The following is a 16,331-nucleotide window of genomic DNA, read 5'->3' as shown; positions in this document are numbered from 1 at the left end:
TTGTTTTTGTGTACTCTGTGCTGCTGGTGGGGTGAGACTTGCCAAGTACATTAACCCAACAGGAAGATGTTCCTTGCAAAGTTGAAGGCTTTGTAACTTGATGGGCAGTGTTTCTTCAGAAGCCTTTGTAAGCAATAGCTAGGATCTCCTACCTTGCTCCAAGAGGTGTATAATGTACGTAGATTACAGGTGCCTCACATCCACTTTACTGAGTATTGCTTCTGGTAATCGTGATCTTTATGAGAACTTAGTGACCTGAACAAAGTGGACTGTTTTCCAAAACTTGATTTAATTTCAGCTACCATGGTTGGTACTCCTGTACAGGTACCCCTTCTTAGGAAGGCTTCAGTTGGAGTTTGTAAACACAGTAGAACAAATCAAGGCATCCAGATTGTGCAGTAGCCTGAAAAGAATGTACTTGTACAAGTGGTTAAGCAGCTGTATCCTGCACCAGGAGGGCATTTAAGCTAAAGGCTGCTGCCACCAGGGGAAAGCAAGCAGTTATTTCTGGAAGGGAGTTCACTGGGGGATTCCCCAGTGGCCCCATGAGGAGTGGAGTGGGGAACTGTTCATCCAAAGGAACAGCCACTGCTGAGGTGAATTCTGAGATGAGGAGAAACCGTCAAAGCTCAGTTTGAAGGCATCGTACATCACTTGAAGCAGACGACCGCTAAGAAATCAATTGCTAAGGAGTGCTGTGATTTAGGCCAGTCCCTGAGTTCAGAAGGTGGATGGAGGTGGCTACGCTCTCAGGACAGTGTTGAGTTTCTTCAGCAGGGGCAGGAACAGCTTTTCATAGCTGTGGACTAAGTGTCCACAGGTGTGCACTGCAGCTGGGCTGTGCTGCCACTTTGTACCTGAAATGCTGAAGAAGAGCTGTAGGATGCTGCACGCACCTCTTACGTATCTTTGGTTGTAGTGGCAAGGAGTTGTTGCCCTGCTGGGGTTCTTGGAAGAGAGCTGGGTGAGATGCCAGAGAAAGGGTAAACGGGAGAGAAGCAGCGCCCCTTTTTCTGTTATCTCATGGTAATGGAGTCACAGGTGCTTGTTACACGAGGCAGAAGGTTCAGCGTCCACAGAGAAGCTCTTGAGTAGTGAATGCTTTAGGACAAGAGGTGCAGAGCATGAGGCTTACAAAAAATCACGCCTCCTATAGCGGCACTACTTTGAGCAGTACAGTGCCTGTTGGGTTCACTTCTACGCTCAGGGTGGAGACCCAGTTGTGAACCCCCCAGTCCCTGCTGGTCGGCAGGATCTGCTGGATGCAGCACGCTGGGTTGCAGGCCAGCCCATTGCCGAGGAAGGCAAGGGAGAAGGTGAAGTTCTGGGGTCCCCCAATCTCCTGCTGGTTTAGGACTGCCACAGCATAGGCTCTGTTGGACAGGGGCCGTTCCCACAGCTCGAAGTTCTTTTCCTGCCAAGGAGAAAATAAGCCACAGGTTTGTGTTAGGGGAGACAGAACCAGTTGTCCTTACGCCTGTGTGCTCAAGCAGGCTTCAGGAACAACTGTGTTCACTGGGCTGCTGTTCCCAAACCCTGGGCACTCCCCTGTCACGCACATCTCCCGTGCCTGCTTTCTGAGGAGGCTTGCAGCCCGTGCTCCAGAGCACACCCCCAGCCAGGTCCTGCTGTACCTTAGTGATGCGATAGCCCTGCTTGCCCAGCGGATCCTGGTTGATGGCGATCACCTCTTTGTTCTGGAGCAGCCACTTGGCCTCTGGTTTAATGTGCCGCAGGTCATTGGACATGAAGAGCGGCGCTGCCATAATCGCCCACATCGCCATCTGCGTCACCGCCTGGTCCCAGCTCAGCCCAAAGTTCCCAATCACCAACTGTGACAGGAAAGGAAAAAAAGCCACGTAATGGTGCCTGCCAGGGAGAAACTGGGCCACCAAGCTGAGTGCTGGGAGGTGGCAGGATGCGAAGGGTGGTGCCCTGCTTGGGGACTGGTTAGATAGGCTGAGCTCTAGGAACAAGACCAGCTGGCTGCAGAAGACCAGCGTGGCAACTCACCATGAACCAATGGTGGAAGTAAAGAAGGATCCTTATTTGGCAAAGCAGTGTTCAAGAATCTGCTCCTGGATGCAGCTATTCATTCCTTGCTGTACCCACCTTGGCACCCAAGGCTTTTCCCTCTGATAGGAGTTAGCATGTCTGAGACTTTCTCCCAGAGTCATATCTGTGTTTGTTAGGGACCACCACTGCTTGTAGAGGCTGCAGTACAGAGACAGTGCTTCCACTGTGCATAGCTGCATCCCACTGCTGTGTGCTCAGAGTGCTGTTCTGCTGTTCCTTTCCAGCCAGGGATCCCTCTCATTAAGTGCTTAATCCTAGGACTCCATCAGATCCTTTCCCCCAGTGTTTCTCCTGCCAGTCTCTCCCTCCCCATCCCACTCAGGCTACAGCTAAGGAAAGATTTTTTTTGCTGCTGCTGCAAGGGTGTTGCTCTACTTGCCATGTCAGGGTCATTCCAGCCCCCCGGCCCAGCTATCTTCACGATGCTGTCCTGGTGAAGCGCTGTCCACTCCATGATACTCTTGATGCTGTTCCAAGAATCATAGACATCATAAAAGTTCCTCCACTGATTGCAATACTGTTTGATCTCCGTGTAGTTGGGCTGCCAAAACAATGAGTGTGATTAGCCAGAGAGCCTGGCTGTACAAGATCAAGACCATACACAAGGCTAGACTGCATCAGGGATATTCTGGGGGAGAACTGTTAGAATACCTTCCATTGTCAGCTATCTGAATAATGCTGGTTCCCTAGGACACCTTGTACCCAATCATTCCAGTATGCCACACTGCAGACAGCACCATCCCTTGGGAGAACAGTTGCAGCCACCTAGCTCTGTTAGAAAGTCTCTCCAAGTGCTATTTTATCAAAGGTGGGATGGGGCCAGTGGGATTAAACTGTGTCATCCTATTACTGTTACAGTAATTACTATTGCAGTAATTACTGCTGTTTCTTGAGTTTACACCCTTTGGTGACTAATGCATCTATCTCTCTGGGAGGGAATGACCACGTCCTGTCCTGCTAGCATGGGGGAAGCCAGCTAGGGGTGGAGAGCAACATGTAACTCACAGACCCTGTCCAGCAAAAGCCCATCTGTAAACAACACAGAGCATTCCTGTTGAATGGGCTGCCCTAAAACTCATTCCTGATCCCTCGAGGTGGCTGTTAGGCTGAGGCTACAGCACTCCGTGCAGCAGAGCATCCAGGAGAAATAACACCAAGCTGCCTGCTAGCTGTGTTTGCAGCACCAGCGTCTTGTTGCTCAGCTCCTTGAAGACAGAAAGCAGATGGATGCTGCTGGTCTTGAGCAAGCTCCAGCTGGGCTGTGCTTCCAGTAGCTTGTGTTGGCATGCTGCAGAATCCTACTAAATTGTTTTCAGCAGAGTTGTGACTTGCCTCAGGCACACCTCAAGGCTGTAGAGGAAAAGTGGTTTTCCTCCACCTTGCAGTCTTGTTCTCTGTCAGATCAGAGAGCAGCAAATGTCTTGGGAGGCTGCTATGCACTCCTAACGCTTTTCTGTTTTTCCCACTTTGTGCACTGTGAGCCCCGAGAAATGCTCCCTACCTGCTGCATGGGCCTCAGGTAGAAAGGCCATTCACAGGAGTACACGATGGGTCTGCCAGTCTTGTTCAGGGCCAGAGACATGTTCCTGTAACCTAAAAGAAGAAAGGTTACACCATCTCCTTGCTCAAGGAAAGGAATTAAACCAGTGCCACAGGTTCAGGTTTCAGCATGCTCTCATGGCTGAAATAACATGGGAAGGAAAGAGGAGCTTGTAGTGGCAGTCAGCCTCCTGCCTCCAAGGAGAGGTGACCTGCCTCGTGGCTTTGCTACATGTTCCAAGCAGGGGTACTGCTGAGACCACTCACCTCTGTACATTACCCTGGTTTCTGCTAGAATAGAGGACATAGATGCAACCCTGGGAACAGGCTGCAGTTTTGCCATGTGGTGTATTTTCCCTCTAGAATAATAGAATCTTTTGAGTTGGAAGGAACCCTTAAAGGTCATTGAGACCAACTCCCTGCACTGAACAGGGACGCCCACAGCTCCATCAGATGTTCAGAGCCCCACCCAGCCTGACCTTGAATGTCTCCAAGGATGGGGCACCCACCACCTCTCTGAGCAACCTAGATACCTGCGAAATGCAAGTTGGTACTGGGTACAGCACCAGTGGTTAACATTGCGGGAACACATCCTTAGGATGCATTTGCACCATATGGACTGGGCAGGAATACAAAAGCACTAGCTTTGTCCTGTCCTTGTCCTCAGACAGCCCTGTTAAGTCCCTTTCAATCAGCAGAGAGGGAATGAAGCGTTTGCTGTCTCTCCTGGAACCACTTCAGTACCACTGGATTGCCCCTGGGTGATCCATATGACCCAGCCAGCTTCCAGCTCAGCTGTCGCCGGCGGTGCTGAGCTGTGCCCCTGGCCCCAGCAGCCAGCACACCCTGGACCAACTGGCGTGGAGCAGACTGTCACTTGGGCAGGTTCTCTCTGCCAGACAGCCAGGGCAGCGTGCAGGATTCCTGCTGCCAAACACAGCGCCAGCAGGGAGAGCCCAGCCAACAGAAAACTAACTTCAGAGCCACATCGTTCTTCCTGCAAATCTGCACCTGGGGCGCTGGGGTGTGTGGGTGCTTGGAAGGGGTCTGCAGTGAAGAGCCCTGAGCACAGTGTTATTGTGCTCTGTGCTGCTGACCCACCAGCCTGTGCGTACGAGCTTCAGAACCAGCATTCACAAGGGCACACTTCAAAGTGAAAACCCCAGTAGGTTTGTCAGGCCAGAATTCCCTTCTGTTTTTTTCTGCTAAAAGCCTTGATAACTGCCCTTTCTACCAGAGATGCAAGCTGTTCTAGCTCAGAGCTGATCCACTGTGGCACAGCCTCACCAAAGTGATTGAGCATCAAGAGTGCAAAACGCTTTATGCTCTGCAGTGAAGGCACTCCAGAAGTGCAAAGTCTTTGTGGTGCTAAGAGCTGATGCAGCAGCCTGCAGAGAGCCCCCAGAGAACGCAGAAAGCACTTCTGCACTCAGCACAACGCAGTCTCTGGTGGGAGAAAGCTGCTTTCTCAAGCCACGCCTGAAAGCTCCAGGAGTCAGAACAGCCAAAAACCACTTGGGCCAGCAATACGTGCTGCCTTGGAGAGAGAGCAGCCATGCGCTTGGGAACACTGCGTGTAAGCAAATCCCTCAAATGTGTTCAGTCAGGGAAAAGCATCTCCCTGGAGCCCACCCCAGGGCTCGGGATCGCTGACACCCGCAGAACAGCCCCAGCCGTGCCCCAGCTGCACGCATACCTTCTGCCAGCAGCCCCAGCGAGCCGGCGTTGCAGCCGTCGAACTTCAGCAGGTCCACGCCCCAGGAGGCAAAGGTCTGGGCATCCAGCTCGTAGTGCCCGTAGCTGCCGGGGAAGCCGGCGCACGTCCCGTTCCCCACGTCGCTGTAGATCCCCAGCTTCAACCCTTTGGAATGGACCTGAGCTCAGCGGGCGGAAGAGGCACTGAGTCACGCGGCTCCCGCAGAGCCCCCCCCCCCCCGGGCAGCCCCGCACTCACGTAGTCCGCCAGTGCGCGGATGCCTCCGGGGAAGCGCCGAGGGTCCGCCCGCAGCCGGCCCTGCTCGTCCCGCGTGGGCGCCATCCAGCAGTCGTCGATGCAGACGAACTCGTAGCCCGCTTCCTTCCAGCCCTCCGCGGCCATCACGTCGGCCATCTCGGCGAACAGCCGCTCGCTGGGGCCGGGGAGCAATGCGGGGGGGACACGGCAGCTGGGGCCGCAGCCCCGCACCGCAACGCCCCGCTCCCGACACCGGGATCCCGGCTGCACCCATCCCATCCCATCCCATCCCATCCCATCCCATCCCATCCCATCCCACCGCAACCCTCCCGGTACCTGACGCAGCGGTTCGGCTCAGCAGCGCAGTCGGTGCCGCAGAGGAAGCGCTCCCAGTGCAGCCAGCCCATGGGCGGCGTCCGCGCCACGCCGTTATCCAACGCCACAGTCACCGCCACCGCCACAGCGACCACCAGGACACAGCGCAGCGCCGCCGCCATGACACCTTCCGACTGCGGCCTCACGTGGGACGGGGGGGCGGTCACGTGGCGCGGGCGGTCACGTGGCCATGCGCGGGAAGTTCCCTCCTGGGGCCGCGGCCTGCTCCTCCTCCGCCGCCATTGGGGGGCGCTGGGCAGTGCCCTCAGCGGCGTAGGCCCCGTCCCGTGCAGGCCCCGTCCACCCGCGCCGTCCCCAAGCACTGCGTTCCCCCCGCAATACCGACAGCCCACCCAGCACCCGCAGAGCGCCCCTCGGCCGCGGGAGCAGCTCACAGCGCTGTGTGCAGGGCTCAGGGCTCCGTGTATGGGGCTCGGGGCAGGGCCCCCCCGGAGCTGCGGGTGCGTGGCAGCGGAATGGGGCCTGACGGAGCCGTGCTGTGCCCTCGCACGGACGTGGTGTTGGGGTGAGGTCCGCACCCTGCTTGCACCCACCCAGATCCCTGCACTGAGCGAGGCAGGCTCTGCCCTGAGAGCCGATCCCCAACAGGGCTGGCCTGGCAGGGTGCAAGGTGATGATCTCTGGAACCTCTGGTGCCACACGGCCCCTGGGGCGGCCTCCTCGCTAGGTGTCCTCCGATCTCTGCTCTGGTGCACCCAGGGAACAAAAGCCCTTCAGAGACCGCAGCCAGATAATGGTGCCTTGTTTGGGCGCGGGGGTCCTCCCCCTGCCCCTCGGGGGGCTGCAGGGCACGGCTTCTCTGAGTGGGACAAAATGCAACACAGAACTTCATGGCTTTGTTTTTCTTGTGCCAAACCACAGCCCGGAGCTGGGCTGCTTTCCATATTCCCAGGGCTGGGGGGCATTACAGAACAGATCCTTGCTTGTCACCAGCTCCCGGCCCTCCCTTGCTCATCCCTTCTGTTTGGGGACCATCCTTGCAGCTCAGCCAGGCAGGTGCTGTGGTTCCCCAGCCCCATCTTTGAGGGGTGAGGATCAATAAAAGCACAGAGCGGGGCCTCTTCTCCCCAGCACCCATGGGTGTGCAACAGCAGGAAGCAAGTTGCGTGTATCTGCAGCTGCTGGGCTGTAAGTGCCGTGCTGGCAGGCGCTCAGGGAGCTGCCAGTGCTGATTATTCTGATTTTACTTTCCAGGAGTCACATTACCCCAGCGTAACTCCATTAGCTTCCATTTACACCGGCAATTAACTCCGTTGCTGCTGCTGGTCCTGTGCCCACTGCTGCTTCCCATAGTGGCTGGGACATGGCCTGAATGTGCAGCATCACCCAGGAGAAGGAAAATCGACTCCATCTGAAGTCTGTGGACTTTGCCAGGGGATGGCTGCTACCCATGCTGCACCCCCAGCCTGGGTGAGCACTGCTAGCCCTGAGGCATGGAAACCTGCTGGGACCATGGGCTGGAGGGGCTCCCAGCTCCAGCCGGGCTGCTGGGAGCTCTGGCCGGGGCTGAGTGCTGCTGCTGCTGGCCCCCAGAGGGTTCCCAGGGGGCACGAACCACCAGATCTGTGCCTGTAGGGCTGTGGGGCGGCAGCGCTCCTCTAAGCATCCTCCACCACGATGCCAGAGTGAGGACTCCCCTCTATTTGGTTGCAGCCAGAGCATGCCATTACTGCAGGTTATCTTATGATATGGCTTTTTTTTTGTTTGTTTGTTTTCAATTTACTTTATTCTTTCTTTCTTTTTCTTTTCTTTCTGGGACATGCCAATTCCTAGAGTCAGGGTGCTTTAGGGCTGACCCCAGCTGTTCTCTCCAAACAGCCCCCAGGTGCCCAGACCTGCTGCTGGTTAAAGGAGAGCAGTGATGGCAGGAAGGCAAGAGTGCCACAGGGTTTGGTTTCTCCCATCAAAAGAGCAAACCAAGCACCGAGCTACTGGTCTGCACTTTGCTTTCTCCCCTCTCTATTGCAAAAAACCTTGCTGGGGGCCTCCAGGGCGATGGGGCTGTGAGGTACGGGGCACCCAACAGAGCCAATCTGTGAAACTTGGCCGGGAGCACAGAGGGAGATTGATGTTTGCTTGCGAGCTTGGCCGTCAGCTGCGAGCTCTGCCTGCCCCCACGCCAGCTGGGGACGGGAGCGCTGGCCCAGGGTGGCACCGCGGGGCTGGCGTAAGCCCCCAGGACAGCTGGCAGCGCTCTGAGGCTGGCGCCTGCCCAGCAAGCCAGCCGCGAAGGGCAGGATGGGACACTCAGCATGTGTGGGTGTCCAAGCTCCACCATGAGGCTGGAGACCCCCATAGCCCCACATCTGCCCTTCCTTGGGTCCTGTCCCCCAGGCAAAACCCCATCAGATAAATGGAGATAACAAGGTCTGGGCATAATTGCAGGGCTCCCATTACCATAAGGCTGGTGCACCCACATCCTTCCTGCAGCTGGGAGCTGCTCCAAGGCATGGGGTTCTGGGCAGAGAGAAACCTCCAACACACTGCAGAAAATCCCAGACAGACTTTATTTGTGTAGGAAGATCAATGCTGTTTAAAAACCCACTGTTGCTGGAGGTTTGGTTGGCCACTCTGTGCCTGTGGGTGCCGGCACCTCTCAGTTTGGGTCAGTGGTGGGTAGTGGAGACCTGTGCCTCCAAATGGGCTTCCCCAAAACAACAAGTCTATGGAGGCTGTTTCTGGGATGGCGCAGTGGCAGTGGCAATGGGATGGAGCCATCTCCACCCGCCCTGGTGGACCCCTGGCGTCTCCTGGGGATGCTTTTCATTTGCTTACCTCATCTGTGAAATGAGTGCATGTGGCTCGGCGGGGGCTGGGAAAGTGGGTGCTGGGGACTCCTGGTTACTGGGGAGAGGGAGAGGGCAACGCCTGCACAAGGAGCAGGGAGAGAGGCTGGGGGCTGTGAGTGGGATGTCTGCCCGGGCTGTGCTGCCCCTTGCCTGTGTCCCCCTGCCATGGTACCTGGCACCTCGCTGTGCCATGGTGGTCCCAGGTCTGCTGAGGAAAGGGACAAATCCCATCTCCATCCTGCCCACAGAACCTGTGAGGCTGCAGCGAAACACCCCACCAAAGATGCGTGCCCCACCTGGAATTGCTGTGAGTGGGGGAAAGGAGAGCATCAACACGTTTCTCTCTGTAGGACCTACGTCAGCGTCACCTACTGCTTTTATTTCCTGCTAAGCATGGAGGATATCCAGGTCAGGAGGGCTGGAAGCCTTGCTGAGTTTTTAAATTGAGGGCTTGGATGCTCTCCTCTCTGGTGGAGGAGCAGATGGAGTGAGCCCACCCAGGGACACTGTTCCTGGGGCTGAGGGGGAAGCCAAGGGATGGGGTCAGCAAGGCAGGGGCTGCCCACCATCTCCCACCACGGAGCTCTGGGCTGTGCAGGGAGAGGGGACCACAGCCCCTTGCTTGGCTCACTGCTGTCCATGGCTCAGTGACACAGCAGTCTGGCACCGGGTGCTCACAGCCTCCGGGCACACGGCAGCATCCAGCCAAGAGGTCCTTGGGCCTTCTGGGGGCCTCAGGGCACCGGGTGGATGTCCTCTGAGCGCAGCACTTTGTAGACAACCCAATAGAAGATATTGAAGACCAGGAAGGTGAAGGGGAAGACGGCTCGGGAGATGGTGTCGATGCGCTTGGCACGGTCGACGTAACGCTTGCGCAGGGTCTCCCCTTCCTGCAGCAGTGCACTGGGTGGGGGGGGGCTGTAGATTCCGGGACCCTCCCCAGCCCCCTCCTTCTCCTGCAGGCAGTGGCCCAGCCCGTAGCCTCGGAAGTAAAAGCGGCTCTCACGGATGAGCTCTTCCTCCTGGAGAGGGAAAGTGCCATCAGCCGGGCACCCCGCAGGGCACGGGGCTGCGTGCTGTGCTGCGTGCTCTGTGTACGTGCCAGCCCTGGCTGTCTGCTCGGGTGGGTGCCAGGTGTGAGGTTTGGTGCTTTTTGTGCATGTCTGAGGCATGCAGGCAGAAGCCTGGAGAAGCACAGGGTCTGGGGTACGAGGGTGTCCAGTGAGAGCCTGCCCTTCAACACCTCGTGCTCTAAACTGCCCCAATGCACTTATGGGCAGCCCCAGAACCCTCAGCATCCACTTGGGTGCATGGGGTGGACTGGGGGCAGGTGGGTCCGTGGGGGTGCAGCATGCACAAGAGGATGCAGATTGGACAGGGGTGCATGGCACACAAGGGCGTGTGGCACAAATGGGGGTGCATGGGACACAGGGAGCACTGGGGTGCACGGCACACAGGGATGCATGGTACATAGGAGTGCATTGCACACAGGGGTGCAGGGTGCACATGGGGTACAGGGCACAGAAGGGCGCTGTGAGCATTGGGGTGCTGGGGGTGCAGGCACTGTTGCAGCAGCTGCTTGCTGCAGGGTGGAGGTGTGCTGGCGAGCGGGCAGCTTGCTGGGGCAGAGCCATGCAGGGACATAGGAGCCTCGCTGTCATCATGGACCTCCAATCCCCCCGAGAGCCAGGGCTGCTCGCCGGGTGACAGAGGATGGGGCAAGCAACGGAGGCTCTGTCCTCACCCTCCTTGCTGCCCCCCCTGCAGGCCAGCAGTGCCCGTGCTCCTCCCCACCAATGGCTGTGCTTCATTAGTAAGCCATTTCATTAGGGAGCCACATTGGCCCAGCTCATTTACACTCTGTGTGTGTCCACGGCTCAGGACATCCTCCTCCTTGTTCCATGCCCACAGGCAGTGCGTGTTTCAGGTCCCCGTGCCCTCTCCAAGCTGCACTGCCTACTGAGGCCACAGGCAAAGGGCTGCAACCTGCCCTGTGTACAGGAGCACCCTGCAGCCAGGGGCTCTCATGCGGAGAGCCGGGGGCCGGGGATCTTTATTTAACTCAGCACTCTGCCGGCTAAGCAAGATTTCCCACCGGGGAGAGCAGCAGAGGCTGAAACTGCTGAAGTGTGCTCTCATGTGCCGCTGAGCTGCACTCCCCTGCTGCGGGCTGAGTGCTCGCTGAGGATGCTCCAGGATGGGAGCTCAGAGAGGGCTGCAGCAGCCCCAGAAACGCACAGCCTGGACGTCCTTGTCCCCCAGCATCTCCCCACAAACTGGGCAGCCTGCCCTGTGCCACCACTCCCTGCCCTGTGCCACCACTCCCTGCCCTGTCTCCTCCCCACGTCTCCAGCTGCCAAGTGCCCACGTGCACTGAGCCACTGCAGGGAGAGGAGATCACTGTGCTGGGTGATAGGGGCAGGCAGAGCCCTCGTCCTGCTCCAAGTCCTGGCAGGGAGCTGAGGAGCACATCATCCTGGCATGGTTCACTCCACTGCAAAGGGGGCTGCGTTTGGCCCCATTTTACAGCAGAAGAAACTGAGGCACGGAGCAGGGTGTCTCCAAGGAGCCGGTGAAATATGCCACATCCCCTCTGGTAGCTCCCCACGGCCACGTGCCCTGTGCACATCCCTGCCCCGCTCCTTCTTGCACCCTCACTGGTGGGAAGGGCTCCTGGGAGGCTCTTTTTGGGGAAGAGAGGGGTGCAGGGGTGCGCTGCCGGAGGGGTGTGCTTTACCCTGGAGCTGGAGAGCTGCGAGAGCGTCGCGTAGGTGTGCTCGCCGCTGTGCTGGCTGCTCAGCTGCCCCAGGGACTCCAGGCTGGCCGTGCCGCTGCTCAGGCCCTTTTGGCACCAAACAGAAACAGGACAGCGCGTGACCGACGGCTCTGGCCCTGCTGAGGGCGGAGAGCAGCCATGGGGGGAGAGCAGCCATGGGGGGAGAGCAGCCCCTCCGGCAGCACAGCCTCGATGCCAGGGGGCACTGCGAGCCTGGGGAGCACATCCACGGGGTTTTTACATGGAGATCTGCATCTAACGGTGTCACCATATGGCGGGGCAGGGGCACCAGCTGCTTTCCCTGAGCATCACATGGGAACGGAAAAGAAACCCTCGTTTCTTTTCCCTGCCTTTTTAGAGCGGAGCAGCTCCCGGGCGAGGAGGAGGATAGCACGCATTTGGGGCCATGCACCGCATCCACTCCCTGCAGCCAGTGCTGGGGCTGTCCCCCCATGTTGGGAAGGGAAACATCAGCCTGCCCCAGGGGACAGGAGTGGGACTCGATGATCCTTATGGGTCCCTTCCAACTCGGGATACTCTATGGTTCTGTGATTCTATGACAGCACGGCTCAGCTCTGGGCGTCCCTGCAGGGCAGGGAGATGCTCTGTGCTCCCCGTGCTGCCCGGCAGGCAGAAGGACCGCAATGCCCACGGTTCCCCAAGGTGCCATAGGGGACAGCCCTGCAGCCCCGGGGATGGCAGCGCCGGGGGTCCCCAGGGCAGCTGAGGATGGGACGCGTGGTGACAGCGGTGGCCGTGGGGACTCACCATCCTCTGCCGCCGCTGCCGTCGCCGCAGGCGCATGAACTCCTTGTGCTGCCGCGAGACGAAGTTGACGGCGGCGTATTCCAGCAAAGCGGCGAAGACGAAGAGCAGGCAGACGGCCATCCAGATGTCGATGGCCTTCACGTAGGAGACCTGCGAGGGGAGAGGGGTCAGAGCCGTGGGGCTGCGTCCCTCCCCACAGCCACAGCTCTCAGAGGCTTTCCCCCGGAGCTGCACGCCTCAAAGCCCCAAGAAGCCAAGTTCTCCTGAGGAGAATCCCTTGTGTCAGATGGCTCTGAGTGGTGATTCCGCTGGAAAAACCAGGATAAGACCCTGTAGTTCTGCTCTCTCTGTTCTTGGCCCACGGATATTGGGAAATATTGGATATTAGGAAAAATTTATACTCTGAAAGAGTGGTGATCTTTGGCACAGGCTGCCCAGGGAGGTGGTGGGGTTGCGGTCCCTGGCCAAAACCGTGGAGATGCAGCGCTGAGGGACATGGTCAGTGGGCATGGTGGGAGTGAGTTGGGGATCCTAGAGGTCTTTTCCAATCCCCTCCCCAGGGGAGGCATTGTGCCCATGGTGCTGACCTTGGGCAGAGAGGCACGGGAGCCGGCGCTCTGAGTGGTCATGGTGAGCACGGTGGTGATGCCCAAGCCCACCCGCGCCGGCGCCGCGTCCATGTTGATCCAGAAGGAGACCCAGGAGAGGATGACGATGAGCAGGCTGGGGATGTACATCTGGATCAGGTAATAGCCCATCTGCCGCTCCAAGTGGAACTTCACCTCAATGCAGGTGAACTTGCCTGCAAGGAAATCCAGCCCTGCATGGGTGAGGGGGCCCATGCCACGCTGGGGGGCGGTCAGGGGCTTCTGGGGGTCTCACCTGTGTTGTAGTACTTGGTGCAGTAGCCCAGGTCCTTCTCATCCCTGAGGATGAACTGTGGCAGTGTCAAGCCCTCTGCCACCTGCACGGCCTCCTGTTCCTCCAGCCACTCAAAGATGAGGTCATTCATGGTGTAGCCGACTGGAGAGGTGATGGAGGGAGCCATGGGTCAGGGGGGACATGTACCCATTCATTCCCACCCCAAATGACCTCTCCTTTCCTGCTCACCTCTCCCAGAAACTCAGAGATGCTAGCTTTGGGGATGGGATGGGATGGGATGGGATGGGATGGGATGGGATGGGATGGAGCAAGGCTCAAACCTCCCCAGGCACTCACAACTCTCCAGCTGCATTGTGCACGTCTGGATGTCCATGGGGAAATTCTTGAGATCCATGGGGCAGGACAGGATCAGTGTCAGCCTGCAGGAGGTAGAGAAAAGAGAGTCACTGAAAGATGCCCAATGGGGTCAAAAGGAAAGCTTCACCTCCGTCTCTCGAGCCCTGTGCCAGAGGAGAAGGGCTCAGCACCTGATGCTGTAGAGCACGTTGCCGTTCTTGAAGATGCGCAGCAGCTTGTTGTCGGTGGTGACCTCGTGGAAGTTGGCCCCTTTCTCATTGGCAAAGAACAAGTCCGGCTTCCAGATGGAGTCAAGCATGGAAGGGTCGAGGTCGAGCGAGTCGTCGGGGTACTCGCGGTAAGCCAGCCGGGGGTCGTTCCACTGCTGCCGCAGGAAGACGTTCACACGGTAATCCTGGGGCAGAGGGCACCGCGTCAGCAGGAGCCCCATGGGGCTGGGGGAGGAGGAGGAGGAGGAGCAGGAGGTTGGTGGCCTGAAGGCTTTGCAGCAGCACAAACAGGGGCTCTTTAGAGCTTCCCCAGAAGAGATCCTCATGCATTTGAGGATGCTGGGGACAGCGGCCTGTCACAATGCTCTGGCTCCAGAGGGACCCGTGGGAGCCCTGAGCACAGGCATGGCTCTGGCACCGGGACACTCGCACCCTGGGCAGCATCCCCCGGGAGAGGAGCCTACTGCCAAACCCTCACCATGGTCGTCTCGGTGACAGAGCCGAAGCTGTTGATGAAGATGTTGCATGTCACGTTGACGGGCGGACCTGGAAAACAAGCGGGCAGCGTGCAGCTCTCACTGCTGACCAGCACCACGCTGGTGTGGGCACGGACCCTGCACCCTGCGTGTGCTGAGCAGCCCTGTGCCCACCAGGGCCACCCCATGGTGCGTGCAAGGGAATCCCCCCACCCTGCCGTGGGGAAGCAGGCAGAGACAGTGCGGTACGACTGGGGAGGTGCTGGGGACAGAGCGCTGTGGGTCAGGGTCCTGCCCCCATGCCCATCCCCTGGGTTTGGACAGCCGTAAGCGTGGGGTGCTGTCAGCCCCAGGAGCTTCGCCTCCTCCCCTTACCTTTGAAGTTGGGTCGGATCCGGGCATCGTACCCTGACGTTCGTCCCATGAGCTTGTCCAGGAAATCAGAGGGTGACATGGGCTGGGGCGCACTGCGGGAGTGGGATTTGATCTCCTCCCTCCCTGAGACCAGCCTGCGGGCAGAGGGGGGGCTCAGCCGGCTGCCAGCACCATGAAGCTCAAGGCACAGCCCTGCAGCCCCAGCATGTCTCATACCCATGGCTCAGGTGCCCCTGGGAAGGGCTTGGGGCCAAGAGTCCTATGGTGGGGGCAGGACACAGTGGTGATGGCCCCGAGCCGTGGGCACTGGGAAGAGCCACTGCGCTGTCCCTTTGGGTAAATCACCAGCCCCTGCCTGGCATGCACCCATGGGGGCTGTGCGGATACGACACCTCCAGAGCAGTGGCTGCCCCAGGGCAGCGAGGAGATGACCAGGAGCACAGAGGTGACGGTGGCACTGCGGGGTGACATGGCTGGAGAGGAGCAGCCTGGCCACGGCAAGGAGCTGACACGAGCTCTCCCACGCAGCGCTCCCAACGATGATGGAGACTTATTTAAACTGACCTTGCAGGGGATTTTTTCGTGAACGCATCTCCGCCTGCCAGTTCCTCTCCTTCTGTCAGTCTATAACGATCATTTCAAGGAACAATGCGAGAGACATTCGCTCACCACATTGCCGGGCATGTGGCTGTGATGGAGAGGAACGAGCTGGAGATCTCTGGACACAAAGGGAGCTTTGAGCGTGCTGCTGGTGCGTCCCGCTCCTGCTTGGGGTGCAGAACCCACAGCCACAAGCAAGGGAGGATGCCGGGGGCTGGGACTCTTCTGGGGCTGAACCCACACTGTGCTCCTACCTCTGCTCAGGGGAGCGGGAGCCATCCCTGGAAGAGGCTCAGCTCCTCCGAGCACCAGGGCTGGGGGCAAAGGCTCGCTGCGCTCTGCTGCAAGCTGGGCTGCACGTCCCTGGGCACAGCCTGTGGGGCACAGCCTCCCCCGGGGCCCCTGGTGCTCAGCGCAGCACCCCATGCATTCAGGGGATGGTGGAGCTGGAAAACGCTCCCATCTGCCTGAGAATGCCATCCCGATGGAAGCGATTTCCGCTGGTGAAACGATGACATTCGGATGCAATTTCCCCCCCGCCACCACCACAAATGCTGCATCCCCCCATGCTGCCCCAGATACGCCAGGACAGGGACCCCCAGGGGCACTGCAGCCCCCCCCCCACCTGTCCCCTGTGTCCCCCAATGGCACCTGGGGATGATAGAGAGGGATGAAGGGACTCAGGGGCTTCAGATCCTCCACCCAAAATGCTCCGTGGCACCTGGGACTGCCCTGAGCCCCCCTCCCCCCTTCCAAAAACAAAGCTCTGAGCTGGGAGAAGGTCTGAGCACCTCAGGGACGTTGCTGTGATAGAGAAAGAGCTGCGTGGGCCACAGCCTGGTGGTCCCTTAGCCCACCTCGGTGAGGGCTGTGCCCCGGGTGGGGGCCATGGGGATGTGCAGCAGTGGGTGGGGGGCTGCAGGGGACGGGCAGCAATGTGCAGGCAAAGTCCTTGGGGTGCAGGGTCCGGGGGAAGGTCCCGCTGCCGGGGATGGGGGTAAGGATGGATGTGGGGAGGGCTCCATGAGAAGGGTCCGGATCGCGGGGGTGGGGGGGCTCGGTCGCAGAACTGGTAGGAGGCGTCTTGGTCCCGTTGGGGGAATCCAGGTCCCGCTGGGGAAACCCGGCTCCCGG

At 58.9% G+C, this 16,331-nt stretch overlaps 2 protein-coding genes across 5 annotated transcripts; both read right to left on the bottom strand.

Moving 5' to 3' along the window:
• GLA (galactosidase alpha) lies at positions 271-6,112 on the bottom strand. Of its 2 annotated transcripts, XM_021405762.1 has the most exons (7): positions 5,906-6,111; positions 5,570-5,744; positions 5,312-5,489; positions 3,578-3,669; positions 2,456-2,617; positions 1,635-1,832; positions 271-1,414 (listed from the first exon to the last, which is right to left on the bottom strand). In XM_021405762.1, exons 1-7 carry the CDS (start codon positions 6,064-6,066, stop codon positions 1,151-1,153), a joined length of 1,230 nt encoding a protein of 409 aa, XP_021261437.1. In that variant the 5' UTR covers positions 6,067-6,111; the 3' UTR covers positions 271-1,150. The 2 variants fall into 2 exon arrangements, with proteins under 2 accessions (XP_021261437.1, XP_021261438.1); XM_021405763.1 differs by lacking the exon at positions 1,635-1,832 and having other exon boundaries at positions 5,906-6,112.
• Positions 8,289-16,136, bottom strand: GLRA4 (glycine receptor alpha 4). Of its 3 annotated transcripts, XM_021405760.1 has the most exons (9): positions 14,598-16,131; positions 14,225-14,292; positions 13,708-13,931; positions 13,517-13,599; positions 13,181-13,321; positions 12,886-13,100; positions 12,299-12,448; positions 11,492-11,596; positions 8,289-9,776 (listed from the first exon to the last, which is right to left on the bottom strand). In XM_021405760.1, exons 1-9 carry the CDS (start codon positions 14,815-14,817, stop codon positions 9,489-9,491), a joined length of 1,494 nt encoding a protein of 497 aa, XP_021261435.1. In that variant the 5' UTR covers positions 14,818-16,131; the 3' UTR covers positions 8,289-9,488. The 3 variants fall into 3 exon arrangements, with proteins under 3 accessions (XP_021261435.1, XP_021261436.1, XP_021261434.1); XM_021405761.1 differs by lacking the exon at positions 11,492-11,596 and having other exon boundaries at positions 9,489-9,776; positions 14,598-16,128; XM_021405759.1 differs by lacking the exon at positions 8,289-9,776 and having other exon boundaries at positions 10,805-11,596; positions 14,598-16,136.

Source organism: Numida meleagris, chromosome 8 (assembly GCF_002078875.1).
Source record: "Numida meleagris isolate 19003 breed g44 Domestic line chromosome 8, NumMel1.0, whole genome shotgun sequence".
In the NCBI taxonomy this organism is placed as follows: domain Eukaryota; kingdom Metazoa; phylum Chordata; class Aves; order Galliformes; family Numididae; genus Numida; species Numida meleagris.
The sequence above is the reverse complement of the archived record's forward strand: the minus strand, read 5'-3'. Positions and strand labels throughout refer to the sequence as shown.

Excerpts from the sequence above, each read along its gene's own strand:
- GLA (XM_021405762.1), bottom strand. The coding sequence starts at position 6,066 with ATGGCGGCGGCGCTGCGCTGTGTCCTGGTGGTCGCTGTGGCGGTGGCG. Across the intron at positions 2,618-3,577 it reads ACCTGAGGCCCATGCAGCAG|CCCAACTACACGGAGATCAA; the intron begins GTAGGGAGCATT and ends TTGTTTTGGCAG. Across the intron at positions 1,833-2,455 it reads GCTGGAATGACCCTGACATG|TTGGTGATTGGGAACTTTGG; the intron begins GCAAGTAGAGCA and ends TTCCTGTCACAG.
- GLRA4 (XM_021405759.1), bottom strand. The coding sequence starts at position 14,817 with ATGGGTATGAGACATGCTGGGGCTGCAGGGCTGTGCCTTGAGCTTCAT. Across the intron at positions 13,932-14,224 it reads CTGTCACCGAGACGACCATG|GATTACCGTGTGAACGTCTT; the intron begins GTGAGGGTTTGG and ends CCTCTGCCCCAG. Across the intron at positions 11,597-12,298 it reads GGCAGCGGCGGCAGAGGATG|GGCCTGAGCAGCGGCACGGC; the intron begins GTGAGTCCCCAC and ends TGGTGCCAAAAG.